The following is a 21,050-nucleotide window of genomic DNA, read 5'->3' as shown; positions in this document are numbered from 1 at the left end:
GCTTGTCTTATAACGTCAATCGATGGGATGGCGACGCGGCTTCGAGGTGCCGACAATAAATAAATTATTTTTTATCTCACGTGGCTTTGTACTCCCGCGTTAACTCGTTAATCCGGCAAAAAGAATCCTTTTAAAATCCTTTACATTCTGATAATGTCATTCAATTAGCATTGTGCAAATGTGTTTGTATTTACACGTCCGAGAATGTTGCTCGAGGCATTAGAGCCTCGTTAACATCTCCTCGCGAAGGACGCGAACTATAGTCACGTGCCGATACACAGGCTCGCTTTTTCTATGTGCTCGTAGTCATTAATTTCAGGTCTTCCATTTTTACAAGCTCCGGCGGGGGAAGCTCAACGATATACATTTGTGACTGTTATCTGAGGTTCGAACGGTGCGCGGACTTTCCTGCCGTTCGTTCCCTTCCATTAATTCATTTCGTTCTGTTCTAATTTTCCATAATGGAACCCGAGTAACTAAATTTCAGTCTCGTTCTCCCAAGCAGAGACACAGAAACGACGTAGATAATAAAATGCAAACCCGCGTCCACATTTGATGGGACGCTATTTGCATTGCGTCAAAATATTCAGTGAGTGAAAACCTCCTACCGACAAGGATAAATTAAACTTCAGATTTGCAACAATATCAAATTAACGACGTGAAAATAAACTTAGATTTCTCCACGTTTTGCTTAATTTTCAGAAAGTAAATTGCAGAGGCCGTAATTTAATTAGTGTTTGTGATTGAAGCATTGAGAAAAAGAGGTCAAACTAATCAAGATGTAAAAGGATTTAAGTAAATGATTTTTCATTAAAAATTCAAGATTTAAAAAAGCGAGAACTGCAGTTAATGGGATGAGTCTCATGATTCGCCTGATATTAAATTTCTGAACCGAGCTCACACACAATAGCCATTCGTGTAATCCGTTATACGTGTTAATACTATGTTAATTTATGCGTTGCTTAGAAAAATGTTAACATAGTGGCGACTTGTTGAAATTAACGAAGAAAATGTTGACGAAACACCATAGCTATAATAGCAATAAAGAAAGAGCCGTCCCACGCAATTGAGTAATGCTCACGCAATCTGACGGAAACAGAAGATTGCATCGACCCACGTTTCGCGTATTATGGTGATTCGTACGATCCCTAATGATATTATCAACCCTTAACGTCGAATGCGTCAGAGGTCAACGACCAAACTTGCTAGTTCATTATTTAACTTTGTGCCGCGAGCTCTTGATTTTTAACCTTGATATGCATGCACTTTCTGAAATTGCATGCAACATAATTTATATCTCGGGAGTTAATTATTAAAAAATAAAAGCTCTCCTGGCAGAGCCGCATAAATTGTTTGTAAAGAAACATATTTTAGAGGGTAATATTTTTCGGGTAAAATAAACATTTCCAGATAATTTTAAAGCCTCGCAGTGAAATAAAATCCTAAGCAAGCTGACGTCGTTTTAAGATCAAAATGAAAGCAACCCAGAATTTTATTTCACCGCGGGACTTCAAAATTGTCTGGAAATCTTTATTTTGACGAAAAATGTGTATTCCAAAGCAGAAATATACCTTTATGAATGATTTATGAGTGATTTCGCCGTGAGTGTTTTCTCTTCACACAAATTAATCCCCCGAGATGTAAATTATGTTGCATGCAATCTGAGAATTACCTGGGGATAAGATTGGACATGGAGCTTTCGTCGAAAATTGTAAGAACAACAGTTAACAGTTTGGATCGTTAGCTGGGTCGAAAAGTTTGCTAGTTCGCCGAGCGTGCGACGGCACCGGGACGGTTAGTCCCGCTGCAGGATGGTGAACAACGAGTCTCTGAAATCGCGTGGACGTGCACTTACGTGACTCGAAAGGGGAAGCAGACAGGCGGTGTAAAACTTTAGCCAGTCGACGCTCCCCACTGCAAAAATACAAGCCCTGTCGGCTTGTTATTTCCCGCAAATCCAATTACGTTGCATCGAGAGAGAGAGAACTCCTTCTGTTTTCGTATCCCGGACTCGTGTGTGCGCCATTTTTAGATTGATATAAAGAAAAATATCTCGAGGGAGAGGTGGACAGCGTGCGTAATATAAAATTGGTTGAATTTCAATATAGAAAAGTTAAGGGTTTCTGTTCGCGTGTATTCGCTAGATATATTTACTCTTGTGTTTTGTATCGTGAAAAATTTACAAAAATTTCAAGAAGCGTTGAATAAATTCCCCCAAGCACACAGTTAATGCGAGTGGAAATTCGAAACTGTCGCGAGCAGCGTTGAAACAATATCGAAAGTAAGGAAGAACGCGATATCTGACGCCGATAATCTCGAGTGACCGGTACACATCGATTTTCTTTTCCTTGTCCTTCGCCTATCCTTCGCTTGTCGTCGTTGTCACGACGGTCGCGACGCGGCGGTAAACGAACACACGGCGGACAAGGTCCACGTGCTCGGCCGGGTGTACGATCGGGATCTTAACGTGGAGTTGGCGTGAGTCTTATCTCGCGAAACGCGAGTCGCTGCCACCTACATCTCGCGTCGAAAGTTCCTGCGGTCCGTAGGAATCGCTTGATTTTTAAGCGGCGCGAGCCGGTTCGCTCGGTCGCTTTTTAGCTCAACGTTCGTGTACTTATTGTCAAGGTTGAGGTTGATTCCGCTTCTTTACGGAAACTCCCAAGGCCCCCACCTCCTCCTACCCTCCCAAGTATCGTTTAATATCACGCGAGCACGCTGATATTGCGATTTTAATTTCTTTCGAGTATTCCATTCGCTCTTCCTCCGTTCGCAACGATAACGGGACATCGGGAGCGTCTCGCTTTCTCGCCGCTTTTCCAGTAAATAGCATCAGTTTTGGAACGGCTAGTATAAACACGTGACGATAAATCAGCTGGAGACGTGGACTGGCTTCGTGAAATTCCCAGCTTCCACCGCATCGCAAGCGGGATCTACGGTTACGGAGGCTGCACGCGGTATTCGAGATATCCCAGTAACGATCCGTCGACCATATATGTAGTTTCTTGGCAGGCTTCCCTAGCGGGGGACACTTTTTATTCGCTTTATCTTGCCGCGGTCGCATCGCCAAGTCCCCGCACTGACCTAACAAATTGTCCAAACCGGGACGCTACAAGGAACGACCTTGGGAGGATGACTGAGAGCACCACGTCGTGAGTTCCAAAACAGTTGTTTGTACACGTCGCATGTGGCCGAGATTTAATTTGTATAAGTGGAGTAATGGTCGGAAGGGGCAGACTCCTCGCGGTTTCTCCTATCCAAACAAGAATTGTCTCTCGAGCGAGCGAGTTATTTGTCAGAATATGCCGATACGCCGTTGCCGCGCATCTACGTCGCGAGTCGTCGTAAGACGGCTTTCCCGTCAACGATCAGCACCTGCTAAATCGAGCGGAGCACGATAGCCCGGGACGGACGGAAATCAATACGTGTTCAGAGTTTACAGAGTTTCCCCGAGTTTCTCTAATTCCGCAACGCTTCTCGAGTGAACATCGGAGGTCCAGCGGACCATCTGGCAACCGCTAATTTTCTTAAAATTTACATATATCTTAAACGGAATAATAGGACAGTCCTGAATTTTACGTACATCGTAGAAAACGTTACTTTGATTTTAAAATCGGTTCTGGTGTTAAAACTTTTGTATTGAATTTTAATTCACTGATATTTCTTGGTATTAAAATAACAATTTAAAAGATAAACGAACAAATAATATAAAAATTATATTTAGTTTTCAAATATAACTCCTAAAATAAAAATTAATAATGTTGATAGTGTTCTCATTTTGTAATAGTTCATGTTCTACTTGCTAAAACACATTAAGAAATTACCAATTTAAAGACAAAAGGCATTATCACAATATGAACTATTTTTAATTTTAATGATATTTTAATATATTGTTTATTACGTTTTTCAAAGATTTTTTTCCAAATTGTTGTTTTGTATTCTATTACAGTACAGAATATTTACCCTGAAAATTATCAAATGTACTCAAAAAATATTTTTAAGCATCAAGATCCGTTTAATAAAACCGAATAAAATTTTCTTTACTTATTAATTTATGTTGTTTACATATCGGTTGATTTTCATTTAAACGATGTTTGGCTTCAAAATATCAGCTAAAACTTATTGAAATTTAAAAACTGCAGACTCTTATTCATTTCTTTTTCCGAGTCAAGGACAAAATATATCAAACCGAATTTTAGTTTTAAAACTAATCGAAAAAAAATAACAAAAAATTTGGCTTATAACGATTTATATAACAAAAACGATTCTCTTTTGTTACAGTTTCAAGTAAATAACTTTTAAACATATCTAGAGCCAAATAAATTTTTACACGAATATTTATTAGAATTTTATTAATATACGTACAAAATTTGATTTGATACTATTTTCTCATCAAATTTGCAAATAAGTATTGTAAAACACGATTTTGTATAAAAATAAAAAATAAACAAAAAATTAAGCAACTTTTAACTTTTAAGAACTAATAAGAAAATTATGTTCAAAAAGATATTAATGTAATAAAAGATCTGTAAAAATTTTAGTTTTTAGTGTTACTTTGAAATGTAACACATACATCCTTAATATTATTTATTTTATTACACCTTTATTAATCTAACCGTTAGATTCTAACGTATCGTTCTCATAACAGATTTTTGTACATATTGAATAGCTTCTTATACTAATTTTAATACTTTTTTGACAATTAAAATTTTTCAAAGATCAATCAAATTCAATAGCTCAAAAACCACAAAAAACTTATTGTTTTAATGTGCCATTTGCCGGAAATTGAAATCGGTCTGTTTTACTTTACCCTACTCTTTCTGTGTTGTGTATGTGTGTAATTCCACATCATGATAGGACGATGAAAAATTAAAATGCCGTTTTCCTTTTGTCTACGAAATTAAGATAAGACAGTTGATTATGGAATTATTTAATATGGAAAATTATGCGAGTAGGTATACGATGAATAACGTTATAGAGATTTGAAATAGCGATACGATCGCATTTCTTTCGTGAGGTAACGCGGACGACGTGAGGATCCGAGATGATGACAATGAGGACAAAACGTCGCCAAGCAGGCTGCTTTTAATAAGGATCGCGGTGTACAAAAACAACCGGCTATAGGAGACTCTTTAGGAGATGATACAGCTTTCATCGAGAGATAGGGGATGATCACGTTACTCCCGGGTAATCGAACCCTTTCATCGCGTTTCTTCGCGCTCTCTCATGTAGCTTGGCTCTTCCTCTCACCCTTGTAGCCTCTTCCGCTCGTGTTATTAACATCCTCGTAGAGACGGGGTATGTAATCTCGTCATCTCGTTGACGGACCTTCGATAAACGACGTACGTCGAGAAGCGTTGTACCCTTTGATTAGAAAGAGTAAAATGATTTTTCCCACGAACCCGTCGCCGCTCACGTCAGGGATCAATATCGTCGGCAATAATACTTTCATCGCGTCACGTTTCAGAGTTGTCGTTTGTCTTCGGGATACGATATATAGCGAAAGCAATCTCGTCGGATATATGTTTAATAAATGGCTATCGAGGTCAATAGTAGTATATCACGTTTATTTTCGGCTACGGTTTATCCAGTTTTTTGCCCTTCATACCTCGATGCAACTTGTATTTTCATTTCCAACGAAAAATTCTGTAGGTCCGGAGTCAGCATAAATAAATATGTACAAACCGTGTGTATGGTCGCAGTTATTATTTTATTCTGATTGGCCACACGACCTATGACGTAACAACAAGTGAGACGGTTCGATCGCAAAACGCATTTCGCGCGCAAATCCCTTGACCCGTTGGCATATATTGGCAGTTTGATAAAAGCTATGCGAATAAAAAGTTAACTCACGATTTTATGATGAAGATGTTGCAGTTCCCTCTCGGTCACTCTTCTGCGAGACAACTCGCGCTGCTCCCGCCTGTACTGGCTGTACTTGTAGAAAAGATACATCCCGGGTAGAGCTAACACCACCAGGGGTTTCATTAAGCCGGCACGTCCACTACCACCGCGAACACGTGGCTCCGGCGGCTCGTCTAGGTCCTCCAGCTGACCAGCTCCCTCGGCAACGGCCGGTACGGCCGCCCCAGCTGCTGGCATCTTTCTGCAAGACGCCAGAAAAATTTAGTTTTTAACTTTCTTAACTTTTTTTAATAATTAAATATATAAAATAAAGAAGGAAGTAATATTATGACCCTTGTAGGTATAATGATCACTCAAGTAATATCTTCGTTATTAGTAATAAATTCTAATTATTTTAATGATTACTTATGAAATCATTGGTTTAACCCATCGTTACGCAATGGTGCTAATATGCCAATGTATACGTCAAGGAGCAATAGACGATATTAAAAAGCATTTTTACTTTTAAACGTACGTATGTGCAAATCAAGCATTTGGAAGATTGAATCAAATCAAATAGAATCCTTGATAGTATGTTCGAAATCAAATTGAATTAAATCTGAAATTTTCACGTCAAATCGAATCAAATCTCTTGATCCGAATACGAATAAAATTCTAGTAAAAATTTCCGAGATTTACATTACATTCTAATTTAAATCTAATGTAATAAAATATTTTCCGTGATGTTGCAGATTTCTTGTAATAAACAAAAAAATTAATCTTAAAAATTTTAAAAGATAATTGTGTAATAATATAAAAAATAATGTGCTAAATAAAAATTTATAATACTAAACAATGAAAGAGAATATTCTATTAATAAATGAACATTATATACATATACAAGTTACAATGTTACTATCAAAGTAATAGCACTTCAGTGCGTTTTATTAGAAAAAAATACAATAGAACAATTTTAAAGTTCATAATAAGGTCTATAAAATCATGATAAAACTTATAAAATTTTGAAACATGAAATGATTGTCTTTCAGTATACAGCGTAGTGAAGTAAGGTTTGGACGTTCGAACCATGAACGACAACCGCTGCTGCACACGTACATTTATGTGTGATTAAATGGTCGAATGATGGAAATCCCAAAATCCTACGATCTGGCAGGACTCAAACAAACTTACAAAAACAATTGTCTATCATGTATACAAATTTTTTTTAATTCATAAGACTTAGAAATAACACAAAAAATATATAGAAATCGATAAACGATTGACAGGTTTGAGAATTGGTTTCGCAGAAGATATAAATAGAACGACCAAAATAAGTAATTAATAATCAAAATTGAATTATCGATAATTCAAATTATTCGTATTATTCATACTTTAGAACATTTTGAACCTTTTTCGACGTATAGACTTTAACATCTAATTACATATTTTTTCATTATTTCTCATTTGTTTAAGCTCAAGCATATTAAAAACACAATACATAAACATTTGTCTTTTATGATATGTAACATTACCCTTGTTTTTTTCCTTGACGCGCAAGGTCTTTACATTTTCTATAACATTCTAAGTACAAAATTTCGCAACTTTAAATTTAGAATCAATTGAATATCATATCATTATATGTATTTGTTAAATTTTTAATTGAATATATTGCATTATTAATAAAGTTATTGTACAAAATGTAAATAAGGATCATAACATTACTTTCTCCTTTAAATTTTGAAAAGAGAAAAAATATTGAATATATAATCTATCGGCATAATCCTTCTTTTATACAAGATATTTCTATGGAATTGTATTACAACTGAAGCTTTGTTATGGAGCTTAATCAACTAACGACAAGGAATTCAGTCATCGACATGGTGTACTACAGGCGCCGAACAATATGCTCGTCCCGGTGCATTGTGGCTCCATTGAGGATATCGAATCGCGATGCCAGCTATACCGCTCATTCGAGGAATATCCGGCACACTGAAAGCGTCCAGCTCGATTATTACCCTCAACTCTCTTTATCTTCAATTTTTCTTCCTCAATACACACGTATTTTCATTTCAGTCTCTACGCAACTGAAATCTAAACTATCAGTAGGCGGCGCGCGAAAACGACGCGTTCGACGACACGAATGGAATTTCAGCTTTCTGTTACCGAACGAATTTTAGGTCGACGAAAGGATTAGCTATTGGTTATTGGTTTTTCATCAAATTCCTCTTTTTTTTTTATCATCGTCGTCGCGCCGCTACGAACCGAGTAGGCGCGCGTGGATTTCGGTCGTCCCGTATTTTCAACACGAACTTATCATCCTACCTCCTCTGTCATATCTACATATTTATAGTCTTCCCTAATGTATATGTACGGTGCGTGTGCCCTACCATGATATCTATGGAAAAATGGGTTTCCCTCCCACACATATCCTCAAATCTCGTGACTTTAATCTCGGCTGTCGGAGCTACGATTATTTCCGTGATGTCTTGTAAATTTCTGCATTTCTTGATATAGAAACTACGAAGAAATGGGGAAACGTTTTGCGAATATTTTTAACCATTCGCTTCTGCGAATTCTAGAAGCCTGGTCGAAAGAGAATAAAACGTTTCGCTCCGAGAGTCTATTTTAAAAAAAATATATATTTTTTTTTACGTATTAACTGGAAATAAACCTGAGCTTGATAAATTACGATCGTCTCGTTTATCGATCGCATCAAATTGCCCCCGTGGGGCGATTAAAACTGCAATCGCTCATCAAACGTCTATAATTATTCTGCCGGGAATCGAAATCGGATCTACTTTCCCTCCCCTCAGGCAGAACGGAGGAAAAACTTGATAATTCATCTACTATCTATTAGCGAGCGTCCAATTAACGATTTACGGGTATTCTAAACAGAGATATCCACCGGATTTAACTGCACCAGCGGATCTTCGTGACTTCAATGAAATTTCGTAATCTACTTGCCGGTCATTCACCGTCTATATTTAATTCAGTCGTCTACTTGCCGTTCTATTCTTAAACCGGCTGCTCTAGAAATACACGGCGGCTCGCTCTATATCGCGCCTTCGCTGTTACGGAGCCGCAGGGTCGTGCACCCTGCCTCGTTGCACTTGCACGACGTATATAGGGAGGATGCGACGGTGTCGGTGACGGTTACACGCGCGGCGCATTCACGTTCACCGCCGGTTGTCCGTGTGTCGGTGGTGATTTCCCGTTCGCGCCGCCTGTATGCCGTGGCGAGCGGCGATAAGGGCGGGCAAGTCAAGTCGGGCCTTTGCGAGCGAGGAATCGCGAGTGTATCGTATCGCGAATGCGCAATTCTGCGAGAGCACTCCGGATGACATGCACACGCGAGACGACGGGCTGATTAACATTCCGGTGACTTTCGGGACGTGAGAGCACGCTCGGAGGAAAGAAACAAATTGCGCGTCAATCATTGTCGTAATCTCTTATCGCGGGCTCTCCGCGTATCTGCGTGCGCAAATATTTTGCGCTGAGATAATTTTCAAACCGCTTCTCTCTCTCTCTCTCTCATAATTCCCCGGCAAGCAAATGATGATCGTCATCAGAACGTTACATATTTCCTTTTCTGCAATCTTTGCGGTTCTCTCGGAGTAAACTCTCGATAAACGCGATCGCGCCCACTTGATCGTCGAGAATGAGCAAACACTTGTTACGTACGAGTGCGGTAGAAGAAAAAATTTACGCGCGGAATATTTCTCCGCTGGCACATCGTGCGTGTGATGGAAAAATATGCCGGGAGTTATAATAAACGTTAAAATTACTTTCGCCTGCTAAAAGCGATTACCGTTGTAGTTATTTCTGGCGCGACAGGCGCGTGCAACATCGATCGATCCATCATCGTTGCCGAACGCGAGAACGTAAAACTCTCTTTCCCCTCCCCTCCCCCCCCCCATGCGCTCTCCACGCGCCGTGATAATTTGGCGCGCGGGTTAAACGCGAAACTCGATACATCGCGATACAAAGGCAGGGGGAGGGGAGGGGAGTGAATCAATCGTGCTCGCGATACGCGATACGTTTGCGTATCCCGCGTTATCGTCATGGGAGGTAATATATTATCGGAAATGAATCGATATATCGACTCGCGGTTGTTTTGCACTTCGCACTCGACGCCGAGAAAACATACACGACCTGAGGGATTTCGCGACGTACGTGTGCGACATGGGGTAATTTCGTGAAGGACAAGGTCGCAAAGGTGCACGCTTTTTTTTGTACCAATTTTCTCTCTCATGGAGGAATCACGGGGAGGCGGAATGTGTTTCCCCACCGGGGGAAAGAGCGAGGGAGCTTCGACCAGCGTCGACCGACGGGTAAACGGCACGTGCAACCGATACTAAACTAATTTGTAATAATCAATGAAATTGAAGCTGTTAATCAAGCTATCGTCACAAATTGTGTCACAAAATTAACGTTGTACAACGCCCGGTTTGATACACTTGATACGCAGAATTGTTTTCTTACAGCAATTACCCGCTCGAATTTCAAGTTGTAATATGAGTTACGAGCAAGTTAGGGAGAATCCGCGGAAGTTTACCTTTAATACCTGAAATTTGGTTGGATTACGTGTCAGCCGCACCCCCGTGAAACCGACGGTGGCGGCGGGACGTGGGGGGGAAGGGGCAGTTATGAGGAGCGGTTGAAATGTGCTTGGTGAAAATTATTACGTTGTTAGAGCACGAATTATCGGACCGATCTGATATCGCACATACGTATGCAGTTTTGCCTTGACACAGCGTAACGACGATCGCACGACGGCAAGGACGGCCCGGCGGGATAACATCGTTCACGATATTTCTACGGCCAAGTACACCGTCTGCTATTTTTATGCCCTTTCCACTGTCAAGTTTCGTTCGATTGCCACGTTGTTAGAATCGATCTGGGCGCTCTTTTTTTGTTTCGATGAAAGGCACGGCATAACGCGACGGTCGTCTTTTAACTCTAGCTTCAACTCTAGAATACCATATTCCAATGAATAGGCCCTAGCAAGGTAGCAAGGTAATGTAAAATGTCGTCTTAATAACGTCTCAATGACGTCTCTAATGTCATAAGACGTTATTAAAACGTCATTCGACATCAAGTTGCTCACTTGTAAGGTGAAAATGATTAGTAAATATTGTTACGCGTCAACGTATTAGATATCGGAAACAATTAAATAAGTACAATACAGTAGAATGAAATATCTTCTAATCAAGTATATCTCAATATTAGTCTTATCCCAGTAAACAGTAATTATCGTAATTTAAATATAAATTGGTACAAAAAATGACTACAATTTGTAATCGTAGTGTTAGTAATAATTAGCATTGTTAATATTACTAACACTATAGTACTAATAACTGGAGCTCCTACCCGTAATTATATTAATTTACTTTAACAGTTAACTATAGTTCTAATTACTAAATACTTTTTTTTTAGTGTAATGCATAAAAAATATGTTCTAATAATAGTACGTTAGACCTGTTCGACACAAAATAATGATCAAGTCCACAAGGAATAAAAGAGGCTAAGTTCTGAAAGTACCCGACATGCCGCCATACATCGTGCTGTTTGCCAAGCGACCAGACAAGGAACATTAATCACAAACGCAGAGGGATTTCCCCTTGCCGTCCTATTTGCAAATAATTTGATCAGGTTTCTGTCAACTATCGCACAACGAAATACGAACGATCATTTAATCGTCAATTTTTCCGTCAATTTTCTTCATAATTTAATTCGTAAATCCAAAACTCTTGTCGTAATTTCGAGGTGATACCATGGGAGATGGCACGTAGGGCACGCCACTTCCGTTGCTCGCGTATCGCAAACAAAAATCCTACTGAGTTTCATTCATCATCTCCATAGCGACTTTTTACCGTACTTTTACCTGTGTGACGTCGCGCGCGTGGCGAAGCGCGAGGAGACTATATGTCTCTCGTCACCTGTCATTGTTCCCGCCAAGGCGATGCGTACTACACATCCACAAATCGACCATCGACGACCATCGCGCGTCATCTGCCTTCATCGACCCCGCGGCGGGGTACATCCCTGTACGAAACGTTTCTAATACGACGAGGTAAAATGTATTCCTGGCGAAATCCAAATCCTGCCCCTGGTAGTACACGCGCCTCCGAATATATCCCATTTGCGGGCACGTGCAACCTGCGTCATGCAAGGACTGTGCTCGGCGAACATCGCACTTACGTCGTCCTGCCACAACCCTCGAGGACAAGTCGCGAACAGGATGAAAGAAGAAGAAGGGAGCAAGGGGGGATGGCCTACACCGGCGACACGGGCCTCCTCCTTCTCCTCCTCCTCCTCGTGCGCGCTCAGTTCAGCTCAGCTAGATGCATCGCCGAGCCGTACGACTACCCTGCCTGGCGGTAAACCGGCAGCTACGCTGGCGTGCCTGTATGCGGCCAGGCAACCCTCGCGAGCACACTGCGCTCCGTGTGCACCCCCGAGTCGCTCGCGCGCCCCCCGCGGCACTCGTACACTCGTATTCCGTGCGCACCCCGAGCGGCGCGTCGGCCGCCTCCAGAGAACGTTTTCCTACCAAGCTCTGGCCAGAGACGGGCCGCGCGCGTCGCCGACGACTGGCTACGTGACGCAATGCGTGGTGGAGAACCACACGAGCCGACCGATCGAAGCAGTTATGCCGGCTTGGTGGCCGGGCAGCCACTGAGGGATGATGGGCGATGTTGATTGCTGCCGACGCTGCTGCTGCTGCTGCTGCTGCTGCTGCTGCTCCTGTTGGTGGTGGTGGTGGTGGTGGTGATGATGGTGGCGTGCTGGTGCCGCTGGCACAGCTCTGTAGCAGAAGCTCTGTAGTTGGAAGAGGATCGATAAAAGGAGGAGGGAAAAGCAAAGTGAATAGGCGCCCGGGAAGAAACAAGGGATATCTCTGTGGGAGGTCCTCTCTTCCGAGATGTGTTCCTGCTGCTGCCTCCGATTCGCCAAAGCGTAGCTTTCCCAATGTCGAGGTGGTCCTGCCTATACCCCTTCCTTCTCTCTCTCTCTCTCTCTCTCTCTCTCTCTCTCTCTCTCTCTCTCTCTCTCTCTCTCCCTCTTTCTATCTCTTTTAAATCACCCCCAATCTAACAATCTGACGTCGCTATGGTATTCGAGTTTAGTGAACTTCCGATAGAGGTTTCCCGATTAATGCTCTGCCTTCTCAGACACGTCCGATATTGAATAACTTCGCAATAATTGATTTCCGAGGAAAACTAACGTTTATCATATAGACTGGCATTTCTAATTAAAATAAAATGCTATGTTAGTTATTTTAATTATTCATACAATATTTACTGTCACACCTAGAGAGGCAGTCTTAGATTATTGCGGTTAAAATATAATTTACATCTCCTTTGCTATTGTACCATTAGTTTTTACCTTTGCAACTATTCATGGAAAATTAAAAATCAATTTTTATCGTTTAACTTCATTACATGACACTGTCATGTATATGTAGAAGAGACGAAAACCAGCGTTCTTGAATCACAGCCAGGAATTTCGAGTGAGATCGTTTTTCGTGACGTTTGACCCGTTTTCTATCGAATGGCTGTGACGTCACCGTGGAGAATGTCAGATCAATGGTCCCCGGGGAGTTGGTGACGGATGCTACCCTACCCTCGCGCCTCTCTCTAACTTAGGGTAGGCAGCTCCACGCGTGCGATGGAGCGCGCGATTACGCGCGCTACCGACCCACATCAGTTTTCGGTCGAATGGAAGTTGAGAAAGGCCAATAACGATATCGGGATATCATCGTGAACGAGAAAGAAAACCGTCCACAGAAAATCGTTCGGAAATGAAGCTCCATCGCCACAAAGAAAGAAAGAGCGAGAGAGAGAGAAAGAGAGAGCAGGCTTTTAAATTGACGTCGATGTCGCATATTTTTTACACGTTCTTAAAACAAACGCAGATATATTCGGATGCATCGTTACTCGCCTGGAACGGAAAGGAACCGATCCGTGGCGAGCCAACCAACCGCCTTTCTCTTTATCTGCGAATCTCACGTTTTTTTCGGCGATTAAACGCCGCGCCGCAAACGAAATTTGCACCTGTATTCTGACTTTGAGAGAGCGGCCCTTAATTAACGCCACGGTATCAACCATCATCCGAATAAGCTGTCCGCGTCGCAGCGCTCGCTCGCTCGGATGAGAGCCGCTGGTACGACGTCATACAGAGTTCAATGACGTCACAGAGCCGTTCGATACGAGAACGGGATTTCATAGTGGGGCGAAGGGGGGGGAGGGGCGGGTCGCTACACCGCCGAGACGAGAGTAAAGAGGAGCGACGCGGGTGATTCCGCGCTCCTCTTTACTCGCAGGGGAGGAGGAGGAGGAAGAGGGAAAAGGGGGAAAGCGGATGCGAGCGGAAGGCGCATTTCAGACGGTCAGAAACCGGCGCGGAAAGAAGAACCTTTCACGTTGTCGTTCCGAGCAAGCGCTCACTGCCGCAGGCTGTTTTCTGATTGTTATCGCTACGTTTGTCACGCAGATACCAAGGCACCGCGGCGCTCTTTCACGCATCCGGCATGCTCTCGCGGAATCGTTACTGTCTGCTCGCGCAGGTTAATTAACGATCTTTTTGATCACGCGACATTCTGATTAGTCTCTAGAATCCCGATAAATAAACCGCGCTCCGCGTTCAACAATGAAAGGCACCACCGCGTAAGTTCGTACGATCCGAGAGATTTCTCCACGGTCTTCCTGGTCCCGTGCAGGATGCGAGTCGGGGCCGAGCCGCATTGCGCCACCCCCACTATCAACCATCACCCCGCTCGTAAAAGGCACGCTTGTAATTCTCTCGCAGTGGAGTAAATTGCGACGCACGACTTGTACACGAATCCCTCGCGGTTGCGACGCGGTGAGAGTTTGACGTCCGTAAATTGCGCGTCGAAAAATAACGGTGTCCTGGCTCACTTGACCGTTTGACCGTTCAAAACTTCCCTCCCTCCTACCTCGATCCGCGGGCAAAATATTCTCGCTGAGAGAACCAATTGCGAACGATTTCTTCCTCGCGTAATCAACCATAAACCTCTCTCGAAACCATACTTTCTCCATTCCGTCGAACAGCAAATTAGGTATCGTGCAGTATAAATTGTTGTTTTTTTTTTTTGTTTTTTTTTTGTTTTTTTTTTTTTATGTATTACTCTTGCTTGGGTAAGGGGAAACGATGAAACAATGTTTTATTGCCCCTTTGTCCAGATTTATGGAGAGCTACTGTTCGCGAAGCGTCGATTTCCTCTTAGAAACTACGTACAGTAGCACCATTCACAGATCAAGTACGGACAATACAGAAATTCTCGGAGTGCGTCAGTATTAATCAGCCGAGGTATTATTCTACCGGCGGAACACGTACTCGATATAATTTACGCGTCCAGCTTGCGCCGTGAAATAAAATTGGGATAAATTGAAAAGATCAATAGAATGTGAAATGGATTCTATAAAGACTGATAAGGCTGTAAAATTTTTTTTTTACTTACAATGCTCAGCAGCAAGAATTTAGAACGTCTATGTATAAATTGAAATTTGTTTGAAGAAATGACTGCCAGTTCCATCATGTTCACTTTGGATTATCAAAAATTAATCCAGTTTTCCAAATATTCTTTTTCCTATTTTTCTACAAAAAGTTTACATCTTTTTTTAATGTGGCTTGTACTATAAAAATATTTGTTTAAATTTTAAAAATTACCATTAAAATTTTAATAAAATAAATCAAACGTAAAATATATTCTTCTGCATAAATGCTATTGTCTCCTGACAGAACAGTACTGTCATCGCTCTGAAAAAAGCCAACCTTGTTAAACTTTTAGTGTTCTCTTATCAAGAAACCTTTGCGACTTGCTGGGTAATACCACTCGTAGCTCCAATGGTAAAACAACGACGATTGGTACATGACAGACTATTAATAATAATTTATAAAGATTTTGTTCAATAAATATTTTCATAGCCTGCATCGTTTTCATTATAATAATCAATAATATCAACTTTCCATCGTTATTATATCAAACTCATTTTTTATCAATTTATGTCGCACAATTTTCTTGACAAAATATTCAAGTATGAATAATTACCCAGACATTATGACGTCTTAAAGACGTCTTAAAAACGTTTAAGACGTAAATACGTTTATTACGTTTAATGTAATGTGACATAAATGGAAATTGTAGGTTAGAAATTTTTTTAAAACATTCAAAATAAAAGATAATAAAAAATTAAATTATAACAAGTAATAAATTATAACAAAGTTGTTACAAAAAGAAAAAAAAAGATACGTACTGGTGCCAGTTGAAAACGGAGTAAAGATGGATTTATTATTATTAGATTTATTTTCTTCGTTAGACTCTGATTATAATGAAATGTATGCGATAGGAGAAGGCGAACGATAATTACTATCTATTTCATTATTTGTATTTAGTATATTTTGTTTATTAGACATATATGTACAAGAAGGAGATGAAATACGCCTTGCCTTTTTTGTTTTGTATTCTCTGAAATTTATAGTTTTATTATTAATAATTGTCCTACATACAGTTCTAAGTTCTAATTTAAATATTATAAACATAAGAACATAACCAATTCAAGACCGTGAATTATGGCCTTACAATTAACTTATTATCCAATATGAAAAAAGGCCTGATGGTAATAATAAAAGAAATAAATGTATTAAAAATCATTAATTTCTATCATCGCTCGTAGTCTCGTCCAATTTATCACAAAAAAGAGAACTTTTTTTAGTTTTTGAAGGCAAATTTTCTGTTGGCTTCTTATTTGCTCTTTGCCCGTGAATAAAGTCGTATTTTCAACTTGATGCGATAATTCATAGTTTTCTGAAAAAAAAAACACATATTTTATAATATCAATGTTTATGTTTTAAATAATTATTAAAGTTTTCAATGTTATGTTTTATGTGATGTTTTTATGTTTTATGTTATATTATTTGTATGTATGTTTTTTATTATGTGTTTGGTTACTAATGTTTTTTTTTTTAATTAATGTTCAAGACTTTTTTTCAAGATTTAATACAATTGTAGTACAAGTAATATAATTAATTGTTTATAATTACCAAAGGGTCCTAAGATACGTTCATAATGGTTTGTGTACCAATTACTTTTGGCCGGAATATTTTTTTGTATTCTCTGATGGAAATATTTTATTGAAAATCTCTTTCAATTGACCCATTTCATTGGAATTTATAAAATTCATTAAAATTTATTAAAACTTATTTAATTTATTAAAATTTTATAAAATTTATTAAATTTACTTTGTTGTTTTTAACAAAAAAATAAATTATGTGAATTTTAATAAATCTTAAAGAAATCTTAATAAATTTTAATTAATTTTAATTAAATTTAACGAATCTTGCTGAATCTTCGTGAAAAGGGGTCAAGTGAGAGAGATTTTGAGTAAAAATTTCAGTAATATATTTCTATCAGGGTTGCCTTTGTTACATTTTTTTCTTTTGGAGGCCATACGTATGTTTTATTTTCAAAATTTATCCAATGTTGTGGTACTATCGAGCACCAATCTTCATAAATTACAACATAATATATGATCTAAAAGAGTTTTTATAAAAATAATTATATTTTATATATAAATTTTATATTTAAATATATTTGGAATTTTATTAATTAAGCTAATTACTTTTTGTTGGAATATTTCTCGCATTTGTTACATTTTTTCTAATTACATTAGTGTAGATTAATGATACAGAAGAGGTATTATGTAGTGATTGTTGTTATACAAGATTGTTATACCTTTATTATCTATTTCTGTTGCAGATACTACTGCAAGATCTGATAATTTACTATTTAACGTATGTATATTCAAATTTTGGGAATTACATGGATACAATGGTATTGGTTGAAGATCAAGATATTTTCTTTCCAAGATGATTACATTCCCATCTTTTAACTCAAGATATTTTATGGAAAGAACAAATTCATCTTTCAAGTAACAACAATTATAAGTTGATTTAGTTGTTAATGTAATATCTTTTAATTTCAATTTTTGTATTCCACTTGATTATTTTCACATTGCAAAGGAAATTCTTTCATTTGATTTTATAAATAATGGTTCATTACTTGAAACGTTGTAATTAGATATACATTTAATTTTTTGTTCGTTAATTCTATAATTTAATTGCGACAACGGTTTTTCTGATTTGCGTAACATTTTCTTAATAATTTTTATGTATTTCTCAAAAGAAAATGCACTAAATGTATCAAGAGAACCGAATGTTTTAACATCAGAACAAAGATGAATGGTGTTGTAAACATTGTAGATTATGTTATCTTCACCATATAATATTTTTAACGTTTTTATAAAATACATTATAATGCACAATTTATGTGCATACGTATTAATACACAAGCATCTTTTGTATGACATGAAATACGTATGGCAACATGTAGCACACAGAAATGTTTAAAATAATCTTCTTTTAAATATTTGCGTAAAATTATAGGCCCCCAGATATAATAAAAACATTATAAATTCTGTTGCCTTCCAACAATCCAATTCATTCAAATCTCGTGGATGACGGCAAGACTCTATTGGTATAAATTTACGTAAGGATATTAAATCTGTAGATAATGCTTCTACGTTTGCTGCACGTAATCATGATATATGATTTCCCTTGGGGCCATAATTGTATGATTTTTTCATTATTCCTAAGCAGATCAGATGCATATAATCTAATGAAAAGGTGTGAATTATATTATTACACCACGTAGCACTCTCTCACTCTCACACGCGTTCAACGTCCGCATAGAAATGAAGCGAGGCCGATTTAAAAGAAACAGTCACTTGTATTGCGCAAGAATACAAACCGAGAAATCCCGAATGACGTTCTCCACGGCAGGAGTCCGGCACACATCTGAACATCTGTCCTTATTTACAAACTAGTTGCTAAACAAATCTCTCCCGACAACCGACCGATCGATATTATCTATCGGTCCTACAGCTAACTGGTGGCGCGGAGTATACCGACTGGTGGCGCGGAGTATACGCGCGGCGCGCAACAATATCAATATCAGATAAATCTTCAAAGGGCGAAACAGAAATATGGTGGTCTTTATTTTTCCGATTGCAAAAATCATTATCTGTCCTTAATGGAGCATTTTCATCCAGATAAATCATTTTGTGATTGTGATAATCACCTTCACGACAACATTTTCCACAACCAAAATATGCATTATGCCTTTTAGTTCCAGTAACAAAAGATTTAGCAGGAGCATCACAAGCAATTGCTCTGATTTTTACAAAATAATTTTTTTTTTGAAAGAGAAACCTCTTTGCAGCTTATGGTATTCCTTACAAAATTCTTGTAATAGATTATTACCGTTTGTGGGTTTTTTATAACCGTGATAAGCACCAATTAAAAAAGATTCCGTTTTAAAATCTTTAGTATATACTTGACCAAGTATAGGCCATAATTGGCTTTGTGAGCTTTTAGAAAGAGGAAGACTATCAATATTTAAATTAATTTTGATAATCAAGAGGCACGGTAGTGCCTTGCGTCAAGTGTACGTGCGTGGTGGTTTTTTGCGCACGTATACTTGACGCTTTTTTTACCTTTTTTTAAAAAGGTAATTTTTGTGGGGATTTCACTCATTTCGTAGTGATAGGTAATCTCATTTCTTTTTATAATATATAGATATTCTTAAGATGATTTTAAAGTCCAAACAAATGAAAAGTTGAAATTAAAATTAAATTAAAATTTGATAAATCAAAACAAAATTATATTGGTTTTGTTTTTTCTGATTACATTTTAATTCAATTCCAATTTCAATTTTTAATTTGATACGGGCTTAATAGAATAAAAGCTCGAACTATAAATACCAGCCAAAGTATAATGATAAATAAGTAGTTGATATAATTTATATGCAAATTTATTTTAGTTGTTTAGTAAAATATATATTTAGTATATTTAATAAGAAAGTGCTTACTTTCTCATCTTTATCTTCCATTATTTTACTTAATAAATAAATGTGTTATTAATGTGTTATTTTCTTCCTTTTTGTAAGAAAAGTACATAAAGATCTTTAGCACCTCTGGGACAGCTGCTTTTTTTAATTCGCGCATCATCAATTTCAATCCAAGTATTAGATGATCCTTCTTTACATATCTTGTGTAATGTCCTTCCTCGATACATCCACCACTATGAAATATAGCATTCATTACTTTATATAATTGTCCAGCTATTAATACTTTAGTCGTAGAAATGGAAGATATATTATCCATATAGCACAGAAGCTTTCAGCAACATTGCTGCAACGTTACAATATTTCGAGTTGCATTTTAATATTCCAGAGACATTTCAGAAACTTGCAATATCAATATTATACCGAAATGTTCCAGTAATGTTGCAGAAATATTATAAAATTCCGAAAATATACATATTAAAATATATGCATCAAGTGTTCCAATATATGTGCAATTTTGTGTAAGAAAACGTTTGCGACATTTTTTAATAGTTTTGTGAGATTTAAATATTTGGATTTGTGTGCAATATTTATACCAAAGATTATAATCTTTTTGAGATTTATAATAGAACAGTAAACTGAACAATTATCATATATAATTTAATTTTTTTATTTGAATTCAAAAAATGCAATTAATTGACTATAAATATTAATGCTAAGAAATTCATATATATGTATTTATTAATATTATTGCTTTTGACAATAACTAAAATAATGCTATTTAATAAAAATAATACTACTTATAGATAATAGAATATTGTGTAAGTTTTTATTCCTATATAAAATGTAATAATAATTTTCTCATTTTCTACTATGCTTCTAATTTTGAGAAAAAAAAATATATATATATGTTTAAGAGAAATAAGAAAAAATTCATTGCATTTGCGTAAATTTACAGTTTTTTATCCAAATTTTGGATGCAAAGAGATTATAAAGTTACACAAATTGCAGCAAATTTCTTTTTATCTCTGTTGTCTTTATATATTCTCAAAGTTTATTTATTATAATAAATTTGAAGTGTTATGCATATTTATAGCAACGCGTTTTAATGCATCAAATACATTGCACCGTAATATTGTAGTAGTCTTACATTGTAATATTTCTCAGGGCGGACATTTCAGCATTGCAAGCTTACAGTAACATTGCAGAAACATTTCGCAACGTCAATGCAATATTACAATATTTCAATGTAAGGTTTCTGCAATGTTTTTTTAATCTT

The 21,050-nt window shown here is 37.9% G+C and overlaps 1 protein-coding gene and 2 long non-coding RNA genes across 3 annotated transcripts in view; all 3 read right to left on the bottom strand.

Moving 5' to 3' along the window:
• Positions 1-12,452, bottom strand: part of LOC105838079 (eukaryotic translation initiation factor 4 gamma) — a 33,017-nt gene extending 20,565 nt beyond the window's left edge. The window contains exons 1-2 of the mRNA XM_012683365.3: positions 12,046-12,452; positions 5,854-6,106 (exon numbers count right to left, since the gene is read on the bottom strand). Of these exons, the coding sequence (XP_012538819.1) occupies positions 5,854-6,102 (249 nt within the window). The 5' untranslated portion in view covers positions 6,103-6,106; positions 12,046-12,452. The remainder of the gene's footprint in view (positions 1-5,853; positions 6,107-12,045) is intronic.
• Positions 12,453-16,252: 3,800 nt separating this feature from the next.
• On the bottom strand, positions 16,253-17,071 carry LOC105838068. Its single transcript, XR_003626476.2, has 2 exons — positions 16,912-17,071; positions 16,253-16,675 (listed from the first exon to the last, which is right to left on the bottom strand). It is a non-coding gene; the product is annotated as an uncharacterized LOC105838068 (long non-coding RNA).
• A 226-nt stretch (positions 17,072-17,297) lies between these two features.
• LOC118647389 lies at positions 17,298-20,317 on the bottom strand. Its single transcript, XR_004964665.1, has 2 exons — positions 17,490-20,317; positions 17,298-17,401 (listed from the first exon to the last, which is right to left on the bottom strand). It is a non-coding gene; the product is annotated as an uncharacterized LOC118647389 (long non-coding RNA).
• Positions 20,318-21,050: the final 733 nt, after the last annotated feature.

The sequence above is a fragment of the Monomorium pharaonis genome, chromosome 9, assembly GCF_013373865.1.
Source record: "Monomorium pharaonis isolate MP-MQ-018 chromosome 9, ASM1337386v2, whole genome shotgun sequence".
Lineage (NCBI taxonomy): Eukaryota > Metazoa > Arthropoda > Insecta > Hymenoptera > Formicidae > Monomorium > Monomorium pharaonis.
The sequence above is the reverse complement of the archived record's forward strand: the minus strand, read 5'-3'. Positions and strand labels throughout refer to the sequence as shown.